Genomic DNA, 20,668 nt, shown 5'->3' on the forward strand with positions numbered 1-20,668 from the left:
GTAGAAATAGAAATAATAGTAATAATAGTAGATGTCATTGTTTGCAAGGAACTTGATTTCATATTCTTTTAAACATGAGGTTTTTTATTACAAAAGGTACTAGACATAAAGGATCATAGAGTGGATAAAAATCAAGCGGTCTCAGGATATTCTTTTATAAATTATTAATTTTTAAAAATTAAAATGTTGCCAGGCGGTGGTGGCGCACGCCTTTAATCCTAACACTTGGGAGGCAGAGGCAGGCGGATCTCTGTGAGTTCGAGGCCAGCCTGGTCTCCAAAGTGAGTTCCAGGAAAGGCGCAAAGCTACAAAGAGAAACCCTGTCTCGAAAAACCAAAAAAAAAAAATTAAAATGTAATTACATCATTTTCCTCTTTCCCTTTCCTCCCTTCAGTACCTCTCATGTACTCCCCCCACTCCCCTCAATTGCTTTCTCTCTAATTCATGGCTTCTTTTTCCTTGTCTTTTATTTTATCTTATTTTTTAATACATTCCAACCTTTCTACCAAGTCCCCTTCCCCCATCCACTTTTCTTCCCTTTCTCTCCACAAGAGGGCAGGCCTCCCAAGGATATCAACCAAATTTGGCTTAGCAAGTTACAGTAAGACTAGGCACCTCCCTCTATTAAGGCTGGACAAGGCACCCCAGTATTTTTATTTGCATCCAGATTGGCATAGAATTTTTTTTTTTTGCACTGAATAAAATATAGCATTAGTACCCTGTAGGCCCTGGAATGGAATCTTTCTTAAAAGAGGCTTGTTTCCAGGGACAGCAGCGCTGCAGACCCCCTGATGGGAGAAACCTGCTTACACAAACCTTGGCTCACATCCCACCATCTTGGATGGAGTGGTTGCTCTTACCTATTAGATTATTTCTCCATTTCATAGACTTAATGTGTTGTTTCAGATCAGTGTCCCGCTTTCTGTAAAAGGAAGAATAATTGTGGAGACCATTGAAGGAATGTGCTACTTACATGACAAACGTGTGATACACAAGGACCTGAAGCCTGAAAATATCCTTGTTGACCGTGACTTTCACATCAAGGTAATCCACAACCTAGACTTGGAGAAGGTTGAGTAATTATGGTTTGAATTTTCCACTGGAAATCCATTCCCGTAGGTGATCATGATCAAGGAGGACCTAGCTCAGCGTTGAGCAGGCTGGTGCTGCTGCAAGGCTGCCATGATATGAAAGGGCAGGTGTGGCTTGATTGGCTCGGGAGATAACTAAGGATGCAGTGGTAAAAGAGTCTCATCCCTGGTTCCTGGGTTTTGTTTCCCTCTGGTTAGACTGAAACATGGAAGCAATCAAGGGTTGCTGTCTTCATTCTGGAAGGGACTCTCTGCTCATCATTTTCCCCAGGAACTCTAATGACTGAGACTTCTCCATCCTGGAGATAAAGGGAGTATGGAAGTGTGTGGAGCATATTCTTAGAAATGGCTGAAGAGTTATAGCAGGAGTCAATAGCCATTTTGGCCTCAATTCTCCACTTTATATAGCTAGGGGTGTGGTTCAGATAGTCTAACACATCTGAAGTTTGGGGCTCAGTCTGGCACCTCAAAGCAAAGACCTCTGCTTTGACATCTTGTTTATTTTCTTGTTTATTTCTATTTTCATTTAAAAAATCAATTTCCTTTTGAAAGCTCTTTTTGTTAAACAGTAAGAAAAGGACACCCATCTTTCAAGGGCTACATTTAGCTAAGGGAAACAGCAGCACATGTAATTAATTAACCTTGGCAGCGAGAATGCGAGCTGGAGACCTGAAATGGGAATAGATAGCTCAGGTTCAGAGTCCTGGGTGTCATCCCAGAGCCACCCCAACAAGAAACAAGAAGAACCTGAAAACATGTAGCACTGGGGAAAAACCAGGACCTGCTTGTAAGATCCACAGCAGACACTGTTCGTGTCTTAGTCGGCCATTAGTCCCAGTGTCTTTTAAGACTGTTCCTTCTTTCAATTAACAACTTACCCCTTATGTTCTGGGTTAAAACCTGTGAATAGCAGGTAAGCACATGCTCTAGCTCCTCCCCAAATGCTTCTTAGAGACAGAAGGGGAACTTCCCCTTGGATTCTTCCGGTACTCTCCTGCTCTGCCATTTCAACCTGCCACTTCCTTGTTTGCTCTGTGTCTAACTTCGTTGTCTTTCTCTGCCTTTACGTGTGTTTCGATTTCTTTCTCCCCATCCTATTTTCTCTTAGGTTCAGGCTGCCAACTCAAAACAAATAGTAGCAACAGTCTCACCCTCTGGGTGGCTTTGGGATGCTTGGAAACATAGCCATGGTCCTCTGGATGCTACTGGGCACGTAGAAGGTGTTAACACAGCCATGGTCCTCTGGATGCTACTGGGCACATAGATAGAAGGTGTAGTAACCAGTCTCCATCTTCCCCAGAAAAACAAAACCAAAAAATATGCAAAGTCAATGAGAAATTAGCACAAACACAGTTTTGTTGTCTTGTCCCCAGTCTTTTTATTGCTTAAAAATTAGATGTGAAGGGCCCAGCAAGGTGGCTTAGCTAATAAAGGTACTTGCTGCTGAGCCTGAAGACCTGAGTTCAAAGCTTGGTGAACGGAGAGAAGGGATTTCTGAAAGTTGTCCTCTGACTTGTACACACACATATCTTGGCATATGTGGCTCCCCAATAAATACATAAATGTTTAAAAAAAACTTTGGAAAAAACATAATTGAGATGCCAGAATTTTCCATGAACACTCCAAGTTTGTATGAGAGTCTATTGAGAGGTAATTATTCTAGCTAGACCCAGTATAACTAGAAAATTGTGGCACACGTGTACTGGATAGTCCTCAAATCTGATTTCATAGATACCGAGCTTCATTTCCTTGTAGCCTTCATGCAGTAAGTTCTGTTGGCCCCACCTCTTTTGCAGATAGCGGATCTTGGTGTGGCTTCCTTTAAGACTTGGAGCAAACTGACTAAGGAGGAACACAACAAGCAGAGGGACGTGAACAGCACCTCCAAGAGGAATGGGGGCACCCTCTCCTACATGGCACCCGAACACCTGAATGACATCAACACAAAGCCCACGGAGAAGTCAGACGTGTACAGTTTTGGCATTGTACTTTGGGCAATATTTGCAAATAAGGAGCCCTATGAGAGTAAGATATTTATCGATGTCGGGTTTTGATAGAAGTCAAAACTGTTACATACGGGTTGGTGAGATGGCTCAGTGTGTAAAAGCATTTACCACCAACCCTGACAACGCGAGTTCAGTCCAAGCTCCAGGACTTAGATGGAGAAGGAGAGAACTGACTTCCAAAAGTTGTCCTCTGACTTCTATACATGCACTGTGGCTTGTAGATATATCTCCTCTCTATCCCTCTTCCTCTCTTCTTCTCTCCCTCCCTCCCTCCCTCCATCTCTGTCTCTCTCTCTCTCTTTAATACACACACACACACTAAATTCTTGAAATGTAATATTTTTTTTAAACTTTCACATGAAATAGTGGCCTTTAGTGAATTCTGTTAAAAGTCTATGACTATTCATTTAATTGCTTTCTATAGTATCCCACATCTGATTTATTCACTGCTGTGTCTTTAGCAGACACACACACACACACGCACGCACACACACTATGCATGGATGTACTCAGAAGACTTTTGTTGAATTAGTCATCTCAGTTTAGGATAAACTCATCAGTTGGATAGATACCTTTATAAGACAGCTTAGCTTGGGAGTTGCTGTAAAACTCCAGGATTCTTCCTGGAATAGGGACGGCCTTTCATACTACCAGGTATACACCCCATGCTTTGACTGTATTTGTGAATGAGCCTTTTTCTTTACCTGTTGTGGGCAGTTCAGTCAGTTGGAAATGTAAAGATGAGTGAGTGAGTGTTTGTTTAGGGGAACAGTCATCCTTGGGTTTGGTCAAGCATGCAAAGGAACGGCTCCTTTCTGTGAATTCTTCCTGATTATCAACACCAGCAGATCAGGGATCCTCATCTCTGCTGATGCTCTTAAACCTCAGTCCCTGACCATGACCAAGATAGCCACTAGCGTGTTAGACCAACACATGTACCTCAGGAACCTCCGAAGCAGCACACCCAAACAAGCTCTCACGTTTATCCCCACTCTCTCAGGCTCCCTGTGCTCACCACCCATACTGAATTACACAATAAGCAACTTTAGCATCACCTGAGACTCACCCTTGTCCCCGTCTCCCACAGCCAATAAAACCTCAGAACCTGAATTCAGCAGCTAGGGATAGAGCTCCATGTTAAAGCGCTTGTCTAGCATGTGTGGGGTCCTGGGTTCAAGCCCTCGAACTGCCAGAAAAACAAATATGAATTCTATGAACATCTCCCTGTCCCCACTGGCCTTTTTAGTTCAGACCCTCCTTATTTCTGCTGCAGGATCTTTGAGCTTTTCACCATCATAAAGCAGCCAGGATGGTTGGTCGTCATCTTAAAAGGCAGACGGGACAGGTTGAAGAGATGGTTCAGTGGTTAAGGGTACTAGCTACTCTTCCAGAGGACTTAGCTTTGATTTCTGGCGCCCACATGGCTGCTCACAACTGTCTGTAATTCCAGTACCAGGGTATCTGACACCCTCTTCTGGCCCCATAGGTATTGCATACATGTGATGCACAGACATAGTGCAGGCAAAACCCCCATACACATAAAATAAAAATCAAGGAAATACAAAGTTTGGAAGGTAGAGGGACCACCTTGCCTATTTAAAATCCTTCCAAGACTCCCATAGCCCTTGGGTTCCTCAGTGTAAAGTGTGAGGCCCTTTGTGGTTCCGCCTTGACTACTCTCCACCTTCCTCTCTGCCTCTCCCTCATGTCCGTGTGCCCACTTACCGTGGGCACAGGGCACTGATGCATTATGATTTCTATCGTTCCCATTCTATCAGTTTCCTGCCGTCCTAGCTAGGAAGCCCCCTCAGGAGTCCTCCTTCCTGCTTCTTTACCTTGAAAACTCCTCTTGTTCTGGACTCAGGAAAATCTTCTCTGACCTTCTTCTCCACATGATTGTGTTACCCCTCATACTTGCACTAGAGTACCAATCATCAGTGTTTATTTTAAGTCACTCGCATTAAACTGAGCTTCTTAAATCCCAGGCCATCCCTTTTTGCCTCTGTGTTGAACTCTGGGGAATGCCCTGGCTTTACCCATGCATTATGTTTGTTCTGTGAAAAAGTAGCTTTGTTTTTAATTTTGTCTCTCATCTGCCAAAGTCAAAACCTCATCTGTCATCTCAACAGTAGACTGTGTTAACTCCTTGTCACAAGGCTGTTGCTCTATGGAGTAAGACAGCCATGGGAAAAGCATACACTAGGTAGGAACAGAATGGCAGTATTGCCTAGGTCCCGTCATCTTTCTGCTTGGGAGTAGATTGGGACTGAGAGCCCCAACTGAAGCTCGTCCCTCTTTGCAGATGCCATCTGTCCTGAGCAGCTCTTGATCTGCGTAAACTCTGGAAACAGGCCAAAGGTGGAAGACATCATTGAGCATTGCCCAAGGCAGGTCATCAGCCTCATGGAGCGGTGTTGGCAAACAGACCCAGAAGACCGGCCAACGTTTCCTGGTAAGAGTGGGTTGTGTGCCTGTTTAGGATGCATCTCACATGCTGACACTCTTCAGTAAGGTGACACCGGTAGTTTAGTTACTTCTGTTGCTGTGACAAAATACAGGACAAGCAACTTGAGCGAAGTGTTTATTTTGGCTTAGTTCAAGAGTACAGTCTACCATGGCAGGAGGGCATGGAAGCAAGTGGGAGGAGGCTGGCCACATCGCATCTAGAGTCAGGAAGGAGAGAGAGAAAGACGTTGACAGTCACTTGGCTTTCTTCTTGTGTTCAGTGCAAGGTCCCAGCCCATGGGATAGCACTGCCCACATTCAGGATGGGTCTTCCCTGCTTAATACCCTCACTGGCACACCTAGAACTGTTTCCTAGAGTCACCTAGAAGGGTGACCCTAAATCCAATCAAGCTGACAATGAACATCAGTCATCACAGGTAGGAATATGCTTTGAGTACCACTTCACATGTGGCTTCAGACTGGCTCCACACAGTTGGAGCATCTCGTCACTGAAAAGGTACTACCCTTCCCCAAAGCACGGGCTTCTTCATTTTCTTCTTCAGTTTTGGGGATGAGCATTCTTACTGTTTTGAAGTGCATGTAATGCTTTCCATATTAGCTGTTGTAAGTATACAGTCCAGTGGTGTGAAGTCCATTCCTGTTTTTCAGCAACTTTTACTACCATCCATCTCCAGGACTCCTCAATCCAGAGTACAAGTCTGTACTCAGGAAGCGTTACTCCACTTCCTTTTTCTCTTTTCCAGCCTTAGCAGTCACAGATTCTATTGAATTTGACTGCCCTAAGTATCTCATATGAGCAAAAATCACACAGTACTTCTGTCCATATCTGTCTTGGTTTACTGAGTATAATGTCTCTAAGGTTTATCCATGTTGTAGAATGTGCCAGAATTTCCTTTCTATTGCTGAATAATATTCCATTCTGTAGATAGATAGTTGTGTATTCATCTGTTGATAGACACTGGGCCTTACCATTTCTAGCATCTTTCAACTAATTTTCCTCCCCTTGTTTCGCATCTTCTTGGTATAGTATCTTCTTAGAAATGGATTCTGCCCTTTAGGTTGGCCCTGGAATTGAGGGAAATGAAGGAGATGTGGTGTTTGGCCCACTTTTGCACCTGCCTCATCCCCTAGATTACCTAGGAGTGTGTGAATTACCAAGCAGAGGAGCAGAGAATACAGTAGAAGGCAGTTGGGAATACAGAGCATCATGCTATTGTATTTCTGTGAGAAAACAACTGGAGTCGCACCCTCTGCTACTGTGTAGCCCAGGCTGGCCTCCAATTCAGAGATCCCCTGCCTCTGCCTTCTGTTGCTGCCATTAAAGGTGTGCACCACCACACCTGGCTAGAGCCCCACCTCTTAAAGATCCCACAACTCCTGACAGTGCTGCAGGCTAAGACCAGGGCACACACTGGGGGTCATTCAAGATGCAAACTGTAGCATTTTCCTGCTTCTAGGTAGGTTCTTGAACTTGTTTTAGAATTCTAGTTTGATTCATCTATAGTGTTTTTCTCTGCATGGTCTCCTTGGACATTCTAGGCATTATATTACCCATATGTCATTCATCACGTGGTTTATTTTTCCAGTTTGCCATTTTAGCACCTTGAGTGAAGCTTTGCTTTCTTTACTTTCTCCTTCAGCATTTCCCCTTTGTACATGTAGGATACATCAGACAGTGTTGTGGATTTGCTTCAGTCTTCATAGGTAAAGAAACTTAAAAAGAACGCTTTTTGGTTTTATTTTCCATTGTTTGGATTGCCATGTGTCATTTTTCTGATACTACACATATTTACACTTCTGACACTATGCAGGCTATCATGAAATTCCACATATAAGGGCGTAGTCTCACATGACTATCCCCCACATTGAAACATAGGATAACCAGGCTACTGCCCAGCTAACCACAAGTTTGGGCGTCTATACCCCCTCTCAGGTTTGGTAATAGACAGATTCATCTGGCTCAAGAAATCTTGCACTTAGGTCTCTGTTGTAGAGTATTAGATTCAGAAACAACCGGAGAGAAGAAGTATATAGATAGGCAGTGGGTTCGGGTGGGGGCTGCTGAGCCTTCAGACCCTCTGCAAGAGTGCCTCCCACTCAGCACCTCTTTTCTTTACCTACCCAGAAACTCGTGGGACCCCAGCATTTATGGGTCTGTGTACGAGTTTTATTACATGGACACAGGTCAAGCAAATCATTGGTCATTAGTGACCGAACTTAATCTCTAGCTCCTCTCCCCAGGGGCCACAGGGTGCTGCCAAGCATTCTAGCTCTAATCAGTGGCTTGGCTTTTCTAGCAACCATCCCCTGTCCTGAGGCTATCTACTCCCCCTGCTTCTGCCCAAATGATACCATTATTACAATAGGAGACTCAGGGATTTTAAGAGCTGCCTACCACGAACCAAGTGGGACAATGGCCATTTCCCTTGTGTTTCTGTGGTTATTTTAAGTATTTTGTTTTTGCCTTTCAGATTAGTTATTTGTCTTAGTGTGAATTTTTGTTTCTTTGTGCTGGAGTTTGCTCAGTTTCCTGAATGCACAGGTTTTTCCTTGTACCATCTTTCAGAGTCTTTCAAGTGTTTCTTCATTTGAGTGCATTTTCAGCTCGACCTCCTTCCTTTTGTCTTCTGGAGTTCCGATGACATACATACCAGATGTTGGTTGTGTACCACAAGTCTCTGATACTGTACTCCCGTTTCCGATGAACTTTCCCTCTTCTTCAGATTGGGCAGCTCACTGCTTACCCTCTGCCCCTTCCATTTCACTATAAACCCTTACTGAGCTTTTTGTTTTGTGTTTTCAACTCTAAGATTTATATCTGTTTATGTTGTGTGCACCACGTAAATCTAGGCTGTCCACAGAGTCTGTGGGAATAGGGTGAAATCACAGTTATTTTCTGTAGTGTTAGCTGATTAGTAGAGTGATCATTGACCAAAGGTTTTGTGTGCTAGTAGGTTGCCCCATGCATAGTCCTCTGGCTGGAAAGCACAGGCTTTTGTCATTGTTTTGTTACTGTTATTGTCTGTGCTTGATGATATTGCTGGGTTGCTAGCTTTTCAGCTTTGACTATGGGAGATATGAAGCAAAGAGAAAACACACTGAACTTGCTGCCATGTGTTTTCACAGACCCTGAGGTCCATGCAACACTGTCTGCCTTTCTTTCTCCCAGGGTATCCATATGTTTGTTATGTATATAATATCTAGGATGTTTTATTGTACTTAGCAGGAAAAATATGGCTAGTCCATTTTCCTAGAACTGAAGATTTCCTGTTTTCTTTTGTTAAGATGGGGCCTCACTCTGTAGTGTAGGCTAACTTGGAACTCACTATGTAGCTTAGTCTGAACTTGAACTTGTGACCGTCCTTCTGTCTCAGCCTTGCAAGTTCTGGGATTACATGCATAATTCACCATGTCCAGAACCACCCCCACCCCCACCCTAGTAGCTCTAGCTTTTTAGTGTCAGAGAGACAGAAAACATGGAGTTCAGTCATCCTTATTCACTTGGAGATTACCTCACATAACAGAACTTTGTGCTGTGGCCAGAGCAAGGCACACTGTTCTGCTGGAGCCAGGGATTGCAAGTGTTAGCCCTATTCTTTCTACCTGGCACTGAGCTCTGGTCTCTTCATCAAAGTCACTGATTTGGAGCTGCAAATTTTATTTCATTGCTTTGTCTACACACTACGGTAAGTGACTTAAAAATAATAGATTATTAATATTTAACTTTTCTAATTAAGAAATTTAGGGGTCTGGGAAGATGGCCTTGTTGGTAAACTATCTTGCATGCAGGAGGACCTGAGTTTGATTGCCACATAAAAAAAGCTGACTATGATAAGTGCTTGTAATTCCACTGCCGGGGAGGAGGAGACAGGCAGATCCTGCAGCTCATTGGCCAGCCAGACTATCCTTGGCAAGGTCTAGGCCAGCAAGAGACCCTGTCCCAAAAATCAAGGTGGATTGCAGCTGAGGAGTCATCTTTGGTCCTCCACACACACTCACACATGTTAGCATACACACAGTCATACACAAACATGCTCTCTTATGCACACACACACACACACCAGATAAGAAATTTAAAGGACTGTTTTTTCATACAGGCATTGAAGAAGAATTTAGGCCTTTTTACTTAAGTCAATTTGAAGAATATGTAGAAGAGGATGTGGCAAGTTTAAAGGTGAGTGATTATAGCAAGTGCCCAGAACAGCAGTGTACAAATACGCATTATCAAGAATGGATACAGAAGCAGTGTAATTTGTGACTGAGATTTGAAGTAAGCTAGCGTGGGGAACACAGGAAACAAAATTAGAAATTGTATGAACTATCATGTTGGCAGTTGGGCCCATTTCTCCATTGAAATGTGTGAAGTGAGAGGGAAATATATGTACAAAATACAAAGACACCCACCATTGAAGAGACTGGAAGTTATTAATTACAAGTGGGTCAGTCATTCTGAGGAATTTATTAAAATAAAAAAAAAAATCCTGGGAATATGGCTCAGTGATAGATGATGTGTGAGGCTTTGAGTTCCGTCGCCAGCACCACAAAACAAATAACCACACATTAGAAAGGGGGAAGGGGCACCAAACAGGAAGAGAACAGAGCGAATCTATGGAGACACACAAAGGAACAAAAATGCTAACCCACAGGCTAATGCTGAGAGGGTTAGAGAAGCAAGCAGACACTGCTGGGAGCAGAACCACACACATGCTGACAAGAAGAGCTAGTTCCTCCGTGTTCTTCAGCTTTGTGCTAAGTTCTCAGTGGCAACAGCATCTCAGGCTGCAGAGAGGGGTTTGGTGTCTGGAGTAAGAGAGGTTTAAAGTTTCCAGCCAGCCAGCTGAGAGGAACAGAAACCTGCATACACATCTGTACGTACATACACACACACACACACACACACACACACATGCACGCACGCACGCATGCACCCCTTAGTCATCACTGTGCTGCCATAACTATCTTAGGATCATACACATAGATGTGGAAAGGAAACATCAATAAATAAACCAAGCAAGCAAACTGATTTTTAAGGAAGGAAGTAGGTAGGTAGGAGGTAGGTAGGTAGATAGAGAAACTAGCAAGTGTTTACAGACTTTGGAGGGATACTTAGACTGTAAAAGAAACATATAATAATCAAGGTAGATACTAAGTCAAAGAAGGATTACCTCACACTTGATAATGACAAAAAGGTTCAGTTCACAGGAAGATAACTGTAGCTTTCAATATGGACATACCTGTAGTATCATGCCCTTAAATACACAAACCAAAATAGACAAATCCTCAGCCGTGCTTAGAGATAGTAATACATCCCTTTTTAATTGATGCAGCAAACAAATCCAAACAATCAGTAAGAATTTAGACTGTTCAAAACTCACATTTTTAACACACTTGACCTAATGTAAACATACAGATCTCTGTATCAAATAATGTCCAAACAACTACTGTCTTAGTTTTATTTTCTTAATGTGATAAAATACCCTGACAAAAGCATCTTAAAGGAGAAAAGGTTTATTTGGCTCACAATTCAAGGGTACAGTCCATTACAACAAGGTCAAAGTAGTGGAGACTTGAAGCAGCTAGTCACTTTATAATCCACAGTCAAGAGCAGAGAGCAATTAATTCATATACCCATACTAGTATCCTGCTTGCTTTTTCCATTCTCTAGGATCCTCTGCCAGGGAGTAGTGCCACCCCCAGTGGGCTGGTCTTCTTAGTAATCAAAATAATCCCCCAGAGACTTGTCCATAGGCCACTCTAATATAGATAGTCCTCTACTGAGACTCTCTTCCCAGGTGATTTTAGAGTATGTAAAGTTGACAATTAAAATTAACCATCACACTTACCTTTAAATACTTTGCAAAAAACACAGAACATTTTAAAATTAACATGTATAAACATTTTAAATGCTTGATTATAATATGGAACTGGAGAAGTGGCTCAGTGATTAAGAGCTGTGACTGCTTCTCCAGAGGACTCAAATGCACAGGACCCAGAGGAATCTTACAAATCAGAAAGACAAGCTGCTGTATTAAATCATAGACAGAGGCAAGATGTAGTAGCACAAACTCAGACAGAGTCAAGTAGACCTCTGAGTTTGAAGCCAGCCAAGTCTATATAATGGAACTCGGTTTCAAAAACAACCATAAAAACAAACAAGCAACAATAAAAATGCAGAGACAAAATACTGAAGTCAACAAATCACCAAAGGAAATGCTCAGACAGTGACTGCATCAGAAAAGTAACCCTACCAGTAACCAGGAATCAGCATTCCAGGTGATACAGAGTGTCTACAGATGGGCAAACATGGAGAAACTTTTCAAAAAGACATGAGAGAAAGGCAAGTAAATGCTGGTATATGGTTATGGATTGAAAGAGCATATAATCCAATAAAGCTGTTAGTGTTCTTAATGTCATTGATGTATAGAGCACAATACTAATGGAAAAAGCCCACCCAAATTCTCTAGTAAACTCAACAAGCTGAAGTTGGTCTGAGGGAAAAAGAAACACAACATACTCACCCCAGGAAACTGATGAAGTAGCTAAAATAATGTTTTTGAACAAGAATCATAATAAGAAGAAATGCCATGTCACTGACCAGCAAATTTCAAAACTGTATCTGGTATCACAAAAAAACAAATTGAATCACTTAGAATATTTTTATCCCTAAAATTACCATTTTTGAATGATTGGTAATAGTAAGTGTTGGTAAATACAGACATCCCAATTGGTGAAGTTTTTGAACAATAAATTACCTATCAGGCATTGTAAAAACCTGTCCTCATGTGTGTTCCAAGTGTTAGGAAACTAACTGTCCATGCGTGCATACTCACAGCCTTAGGAGCCCATCCTAGCATGCACATTCAGACACGTAATTGCAAAAGTTGCTTATACTTTAGTTAACAAGTAAAAACTTAGAAACAATGCAAATGTCTTAAGTAGATGCCCCAAATCATGACGGATCTAAACCCACACAGCCAATATTGAAAAGAGGTGAAAATAAAATGTAATTACACAGAAGGACCTTCAAGTCTTATTAGTGAAAACACAAAGTCACAGAACAGCACTATTGTGAGTCCCTTCATATCAGATAGTGTGTGTGTATTTGCATGCTTTGGAATGTGCATGCCAGTGCCTAAGAGGGAGAAAAAGGCTGCATGTCCCACTCTGAATAAGGATTCCCTCTAGAGAGCAGGGCAGAGGGCTGGAGGGAATGGCACACAGGATGGAAAAGGAAAATCACTTTTACAAAATGTTAAAATTGCACGAAACTGCTGGACATGATAACACAGACCTTTAATCCCAGCACTTAGGAAGCAGATGCAGGTGGATCTCTGAGTCTGAGGCCAGCCTGATCTATGGAAGTGAGTTCTAAAACAACCTATGACTACATAGTGAGACCCTGACTCAAACAAAGCAAAACATAAAGCTGCATTTCATATAAATAAAAGCAGTATTTAAAATGCTGCAAGATGTGGACATACTAATGTGCTGTGGCATTCCTTCCCAAATCATGCGTTGTTTTTTTTTTTTTTTTTCAGCAAATGGTTTTTGAACCACTTACTGATGTGAGCATTCTGTTAAGAACAAAATACAAATGGGAGTAGGAAAAAAATCTTAAAGTTAGAAATGTGTTAAGCTTGTTCCTTTGGTGGGCTTCTGAAAAGTCTGATTTCCTACATTTCTTATTTTCTTTAATGAAAATGGTACTTACGGAAGAATATTTTCTCTCATCCTTCTGCACCCCGACCTGAGGGTTGAGCTTAGGGCCTCATGCATGCTAGGCAAGTACTATATAACTGAACTGTATCTCCACCTCTGTTTTCTATTTATTGTGATAAAATCAACTTTTTTTTAAAAAACCATTTTTAAGTTCAGGATTGCATATCTATCACCACTTTCCATTTCTAGAATTTTATCATCCCAAACTCTGCTTACTAACTAATTAGTCTTTATTTCTTCTTCTCCACAACAGTCTCCATTTTCGGTCTCTGAATTTGCCTGTTCTAGGTATCCCACACGGATAAAACCCTACAGTGTTTATCCATTTGTAGAAGCACTTTGTTTACCATGTCATTCATGTTGTTGCTGAATAATGTCCCACTGTGTGGATGATGCCACACTTGTCTGTGCGGTCATCTGTTGATAGAGTCAGAGTTCCTCGCTGTGAGCTCTTGTTGAATGATGCTGTGGAAACATTGGTGTACAGGCCTTTGTTCTGCTCAGGTGCTTTCAGTTCCCCGTGATATTTACTGAGAAATGGGATGGCTAGGCCACGCAGGTATCTTGTTTCACTGTTTAGGAGCCTTCCAACCATTATCCATGGCATCTGAACCACCTCACGTTCTGCACCAGCAGTGTACAAGAGTTCAGTGGCCATAGCCTGACAAACACATGCTGTTTTTATGTTGTTCTTCTTTTTTAGCCATTCTGTTCAACAGGAAGTGGCATTTCTTGGTGGTTGAGCATCTTTCCTGTGCTAATGCTTATTCCCATTAAATATCTTCTTTGAAGAAATGTCAATTCAATTTTTTCCGCTTTGGGGTCTTTGTCTATTGTTTTTGTTTTTTTGACAGTGTCAAACCAAACAGCCAAAACACATCACCAACTCATGACCCACCTGACTCCACCCCACATGCTGGGGTTATAGACATGTCCCACCACCGTGCCTAGCTAAAATAATGTTGTGCTTGGGATCCATCCAGGACTTTACACGTGCTGGGCAGTAGTCTACCATTGCATCATATCTCCAATTGCTGGTTTCTAAGTTGAGTTATTTGTAGAGGTGGAGATGGTGGTGGTAGTTATTGTGGTTGTTGAGTTGTGTGTGTGTGTGTGTGTGTGAAGTATATATCCTGAATGTTTATCTCTTATCAAATATATCAAATTTACAAATATTTTCCCATTCTGTGGGTTGCCTTTTCGCTCTTCGGGTGGTTTCTTTTGATGCATCTAATTTTGATGTGGTGAAAGTTTGATTTGATTGCATGGGGATTATTAGCTGTGCTCTTGGCGTCATTGTCAGGAAATAGTTGCAAGAACCAGCATCATGACCATTTCCTCCTATACTTCCTTCTAAGAATCTTGAGTTTCAGCTCTTGAATTCGGGTCATTGATGTATTTTTAGTTCCTTTTTGTCTATGGTAAGGGTCCATCTTCATTCTGTATATATGTTATGTCCAGTTTTCCCCTCTGAAAGCCCCAGGGCGCCCTGGTCAAACATCAGTTAACCATGGAGTGGGAGTGCTTGTTTGATCTGTGTGTCTGTTTTATGTAACTGTCAACGTTTTGATCTCTGTAGCTTTGTGGTAACTTGAAATTAGGAAATATAAGTCCTCCAGTTAACTATGTTAATTTGACATATCATTTTATGTATTGGGGAAAATGTTAAATTTCTGGGGGAAAAAGTTACTGCTTATTAAATTTATATAAAATGTCTTCATAGTGTGAAGAGCTTGGTTCTTTTCAGAATAATTTTCTGCTTATTACTAAAGTCTGTGTGTATCTTCTCAATTATAGAAACACTATCCAGATCAAAGTGCAGTTTTGAAGAGAATGTATTCTCTCCAAAACGATTGTGTGCCCTTACCTCCAAGCAGGTCAAATTCAGGTAATGTCCCTATTTATTCATTTGCTTTCTCAGTCATTCATTTTAGCCTCTAAAATACTCTGAAAACCATACGGAAACTGGAAGAAAATGTAAGATCAAACAGCTGCCTTAAAAGAATTCTTGCATGCTCTAGAATCTAGTTATGTAATATACGGAGGTGCTTTTTTTTTATTACGACAAAAGCAAAGACATCATGTGAGATACCAAGGTCACTGTCATCTGATCTGGAGCAAATTACCTAATCTCTTCCAAACCTCATCTGGTCATAGATATGATGGCCTACACTCCCACAAGCTTTATATGTACTTCATTAAAAACGCGCATGTGTGTGCATGTGTGCGTGTGCCTGCATGCCTGAGTCTATGCACCACATATGGGCAGTGCCCATGATGGCCAAGAGAGGGCATCAGATCCCCTGGAACTGGAGTTATAGGTTGTTGTGAGCTACCTGACATGGGTCCTGAGCTGAGAACTGAACCTAAGTGCTCAGCAAGGAGGTTCCCTAAACCACTGAGCCATCCCTCCACCTTTTCTATAGGCTTTTAAAGAAAAAGAACAATAAGATGTACACAGGACATAGCTGCTCCTTTTTTAGACCCCACATGGTTCCAAGGCTGACAGTCACCGTCTTGATCCAATGCAAATCCTCTTCTGCCTCAGCCATCCCTGCAAAACTCTGTTTAGTTGCTTGTGATAATTCCCATGTTTTTCCCTGACAGCGAGGGTTCCTGCTGATCATATATTAAACCCGTAGAAAGCAGACGATTATATGCTTTTCATGATTCTTATTTTCAGCATGTCACTCCAGGACAGGTTCATGAAAATGTTCAAGTTCCTATTTTGGTTTTTATATTGATCATTTCTTCTCTGCTGCAGAACAGCCCGGTTCGCTGCACAGCTCCCAGGGACTCCCCATGGGGCCCGTGGAGGAGTCCTGGTTTTCTTCCTGTCCAGAACCCCCACAGGAAGAGATTGAGCGCAGTGTGCAGGCTAAACTCCAAGAGGAAGCCAGTTACCATGCTTTTGGAGCATTCACAGAGAAGCAGGAGAAAGCGCAGCCCAAGCGGAATGTGGCTTACAGCATAGAGGAGGAGAGGAAACGAAGGGTCTCCCATGACCCCTTTGCGCAGCAGAGACCTCATGAGAATGATCAGAGTGCAGGCATCAAAGGTCTTTCTGATCCCAGCAGAGTCAGATATGGCAATGCGGCACACCAGCCGTCAGGGCCGGCCAGCCAAACACAAGTGCCGCTGTGGAACAACGGATTATATACTCAGCATGGGTTTGGAACCGCAGGTGCAGGAGTTTGGTATGGGCCAAATCCAAGCCAAATGTCTAAGACTCCCATACCCGAGAGCAACCTGCCGGGAAGCACACCCACCATTCCATTCATCTCCCTGCCACCATCAGGTAAATGAATTTTTAACAGTCCCTGTCTTGTCTTGTCCTTTTCCCCCAAAACTGAAGCCACCAACGTTGTCATCAATTCTAAGTTATTGATGGGACAAAGAATAAGTTCCTTAGAGCCTCCAGCTGGCAGGGGCAGCCTTCCACGTTGAAATGGTCTCCATCAGACCACACGGTCTGCAATTGGATTTGGATTAGAGACCCTTGTAACTGATAGGCATCTCTCTTCAGCCTGTGGGAGATACCAGCTTCTCCAATAAATGGAAAATATTTTCTTATGTTCTTTTATTTTGCTTTTTGTCTTCTGAGGGTAAGAAGGAAGTCTTAGGTATTTTTGTTTCTTGTTTAAGATATAGGCTACAGTTTGTGGTAAGAAAAGTATTTTTCACCTTCCATAGCTCTCTCTTGTGAAATCTAGGCTAGTTGATATAGTTTTCAATACTCTAGCATGGAAGTAACGTAGTATCCATCATTATTACCAAATAACAGTTCCCATGATACCTTCCCTTACCCAGATGTCATCCATCAGCAATAACTGTACTGTGTCCTAGGAATCCAAGGATCAGCAGTGTAGAGGAAGCTTTGAGAACCAGAACTTTCTGAGCTGGCTGTGTAGCTCAGTGGAACAGAACTGGCCTAGCAAGCATGAGGCCCTGTGTTCCTTGATACAAAACAATTTGTCTTTCAAAATGACAGATTCCCCCAAAGTATTCTGCCTTTTCTTTAGGTTTTCTTGTAAGCTCTGTGGAAAGCACATTATTGGACAAGGTATTCAGCAGGATCTATACCATACACATACTCATGAGTGGGATGTCTTTTGTTTCCCTTGCCTTTGTAGCTAAAATGTTTTGTATCACCATTGTATTTTCTTCATTCATGTGATTAATTCAATAAAAATGTCTAGAGTGCTCCCTGCTTCTTACCTGACTGCTGGAGAACTGTAACATAAACAAGCAGCCTGAGCTCCTCCCCTCACGCAGCTTTGAATCGGCACGGGGGAAAGCAGTCATCACCAATATTTAATAGGTCATTTTCTGGCCCAGTCTCCATATGAGTAGCCCAGTCTTACTAGTTGGCTCCAAGAGTCCTCCCTCTGTCTTGCCAACAGTAGACCTTCTTAATGATGCTGAGTTTTTGCCAGTAGCCAGGGAATCTCAGTTCACGGCCAGTCATGGAATTACTATACCCTGAGGAGGATCTCACAGATGTGGTTCTTCTGCTTGCTTCTCTGATAAGATAGACCTAACAAATGTGAACTTTCTAGCTCTAACTGCCATAATAGGAGGGTGTGTCTACCAGTAAGTGGGAAAGGAGAATAAAGTAGCACTTGGGTTGCTATTATTTTGAGTAATGCTGCTGTAAGCTTGAATGTAGAAGGCTCAGTCTGTCTCTCTCTGGGTCTCTCTATGGGTATTTGCGAGAGAGAGAATGTGTGTGTGTGTGTGTGTGTGTGTGTGTGTGTGTGTGTGTGTGTGTGTGTGTGTACATAACCTAGAAATGGAATTACTGAATCATACAGTAATTCTATCTTTAATTTTTGAGAAACTGCATGCTGTCTTCCACTTTGGTTATACCATTTTCATTCCCAGTAATGCATAGGTGCTTCATTTTTTCACAGTCTTGCCAACACTGATGTCTTTCTTTTAATGGTAGGCATCATAATGGTTGTGAAATCAAATAGCCACATTGTAAAGAACTGACTGTTAAGGGTGCCATAGGATAAGCAGTTGAACATCCATATGAAGCCCTGCACAACGTTACATGCCGTATATTTTTCTTTTGGGTTCAGTCTCATGCATTTACCTATATCTTTTTCTCTATTCAGATGAGTCCATAAAATATACTATATGCAATAGTTCTGCTGTTCAGATTGGAAACTACAATTATATGGATCTTGGACCGAGTTCACAACTACCAGACAACCTGTGCAGAGAAGAGCCAGCTTTCAAGCACCAAGCCATCTTTGGTAAAATGCTTGTTAAGGACCAGTGTTGGGCTGAGGTGCAGCTATTGCAGATTGTTTATCTCGTATGCATGAGGCCTTGAACTCAGTTCCCAGCACTGAAGGGAGTTTTTTGAAAAGGGTACAATGTCTTATGACTTGAACACTTCTTGACCATTTTTACTTGTTGAGAGGAACATAATAGAACCTTAAATTTTCTTTCGAGATTATCTCTGAAAGTTATTCTGAGTTTCCTCAGTAATTTTTTTAGATATATAATTACTTGTATGACTGTTTTTTCTGCTTGCACTATATTCGTGCCTGGTGCCCAGAGAGGTCAGAAGAATGTATCGGATCCTTTGGAATAGGAGTTAGGGATAGTTGTGAGCTGTCTGGATGCTGGGCACTGACCCAAGCGAGAATAACCAGTGCTCTTAACTGCTGAGCGATCTACTCCAGCCCTTACTCAGTAATTTTTAATCCTTTGTTAATCTATTTTTTTAACACAGGGATAATCACAGTATCTAATTGGTAGTGGTGGTGTGAAGCTTATACTACTCAATGTGTATTGAAAATGTAGGACACTAACTGTGAATATTAAACTTGTCATCATCATCCATGATCCCGTTCACACTTGGAGAAATGGCTCCCTCGGCTCTGCAGCAAAGGGATTCTGTACAATGCAGAAGGCCATGCTGTCCACAGCACTGTGTGATAAGAACAGGAGCTCTCATAGGTGTCCACGGCTTTCTGCCCTGAGACAGCGATGCATGCCTGTGATCACATCACCAGGGTGGCTGAAGTGGGAAGATAGTGAGTCCCAGGTCAGCCTGGCTATAGCAAGACCCTCTCTCAAAAAGGAACTGCAGTTCAGCCTTCTGATTAACTGTGGGGGTTGGGAGTTTGGGTTGTTTTGTTTGTTTTGCTTTGCTTTGTTCTATGAAGGGGCTTGTAGTAGGCAAGGCTCTGCTTGCCCTGAGGCCTCTCCATCCTTGGAGTGCAGAAGCAGCCACAGATAGTCTGCACATGGATGAGGATAGATATGGTCCCCAAAACTGTTCACAAAAGGCAGGAGCCAGACTAGGCCCACAGGCTGCATACTTTGCCAGTCGCTGAACTACTGCACTGGAAGAGTGACCTTTAAAATGCCCAGGAGATGGATTCTTAGCTTTTGAGGAGCTGAAGTTACCTTTGTGACTCTCCTGACACCCAGGCCTCCTCTCTAGAGAGACTGGAAATTTGCAGTTATTGAGGCTCTTAGACTACTGCCAGAATCGACAGACTGCACTGTGGTGCTGATGACAGAGAGGGGAATGAGGGGCCTCGTTTGTCCCTCACATTCAGCCTTCTGAGCCTTCTGACTGTGATGATGAATTCTCCCTTTTCTTTTCTTTCTTTCTTTCTTTTTTTGGATTTTTCAAGACAGGGTTTCTCTGTGTAGTTTTGTGCCTTTCCTGGAACTCACTTTGTAGACTAGGCTGGCCTCGAACTCACAGAGATCCACCTGGCTCTGCCTCCTGAATGCTGGGATTAAAGGCTTGCGCCACCACTGCCAAGTTTTTTTTTTTTTTTTTTTTTGGTTGTTGTTGTTTCCCGAGACAGGGATTCGCTGTGTAACAGGCCTAGCTGTCCTAGAACTTTGTAGACCAGGCTGGCCTTGAACTCACAGAGATCCACCTGCCTCTGCCTCCTGGGTGCTAAGATTAAAGTCATGCATCACCAGGCCTGGCATTCTTTTTTTTTTTTTTTCTTGAGACAGAGTCTATCTCCTCTGTCTGTCTGCCTGTCCACCTCTCTCTCTTTCTCTCTCTCTCTCTCTCTCTCTCTCTCTCTCTCTCTCTCTCCCCCCACACCTCTGCCTCCCAGGTGCCAGGATTAAAGGCTTGTGCCACCATACTGAGCCATATCTTATTTTCATGTGTTTCCTTTACTTATTTTTATGAAAGTCTAAGATGATAGAGCTAATAACAAGAGAAAGGCCATGTGTATATAAAATGAAGGGTCAACAGTTAGATGAAGGGAGAGAAAACCTTAAAAGGTGTATGTACCTCATCTGTTGAGAGATAGAGAAGACATTGTAATTAAATGAGGGTGACACTTGGTCTCAGTGTCCTTATTAAGAGGAAAGTGAACTGTCTAGAGATGGGTG

At 42.4% G+C, this 20,668-nt stretch overlaps 1 protein-coding gene across 4 annotated transcripts in view; it reads left to right on the forward strand.

The window, feature by feature from the left end:
* The window catches only part of Ripk1 (receptor interacting serine/threonine kinase 1), a 33,445-nt gene that overhangs the window by 9,724 nt on the left and 3,053 nt on the right, over window positions 1–20,668 (forward strand). For all 4 annotated transcript variants that reach the window (XM_042278325.2, XM_076573144.1, XM_076573146.1 and 1 more), the window contains exons 4-10: window positions 907–1,044; window positions 2,888–3,116; window positions 5,400–5,549; window positions 9,661–9,737; window positions 15,080–15,170; window positions 16,047–16,580; window positions 18,403–18,543. In XM_042278325.2, the coding sequence (XP_042134259.2) occupies window positions 907–1,044; window positions 2,888–3,116; window positions 5,400–5,549; window positions 9,661–9,737; window positions 15,080–15,170; window positions 16,047–16,580; window positions 18,403–18,543 (1,360 nt within the window). The remainder of the gene's footprint in view (window positions 1–906; window positions 1,045–2,887; window positions 3,117–5,399; window positions 5,550–9,660; window positions 9,738–15,079; window positions 15,171–16,046; window positions 16,581–18,402; window positions 18,544–20,668) is intronic.

The sequence above is a fragment of the Peromyscus maniculatus genome, chromosome 5, assembly GCF_049852395.1.
Source record: "Peromyscus maniculatus bairdii isolate BWxNUB_F1_BW_parent chromosome 5, HU_Pman_BW_mat_3.1, whole genome shotgun sequence".
Classification (NCBI taxonomy): Eukaryota; Metazoa; Chordata; class Mammalia; order Rodentia; family Cricetidae; genus Peromyscus; species Peromyscus maniculatus.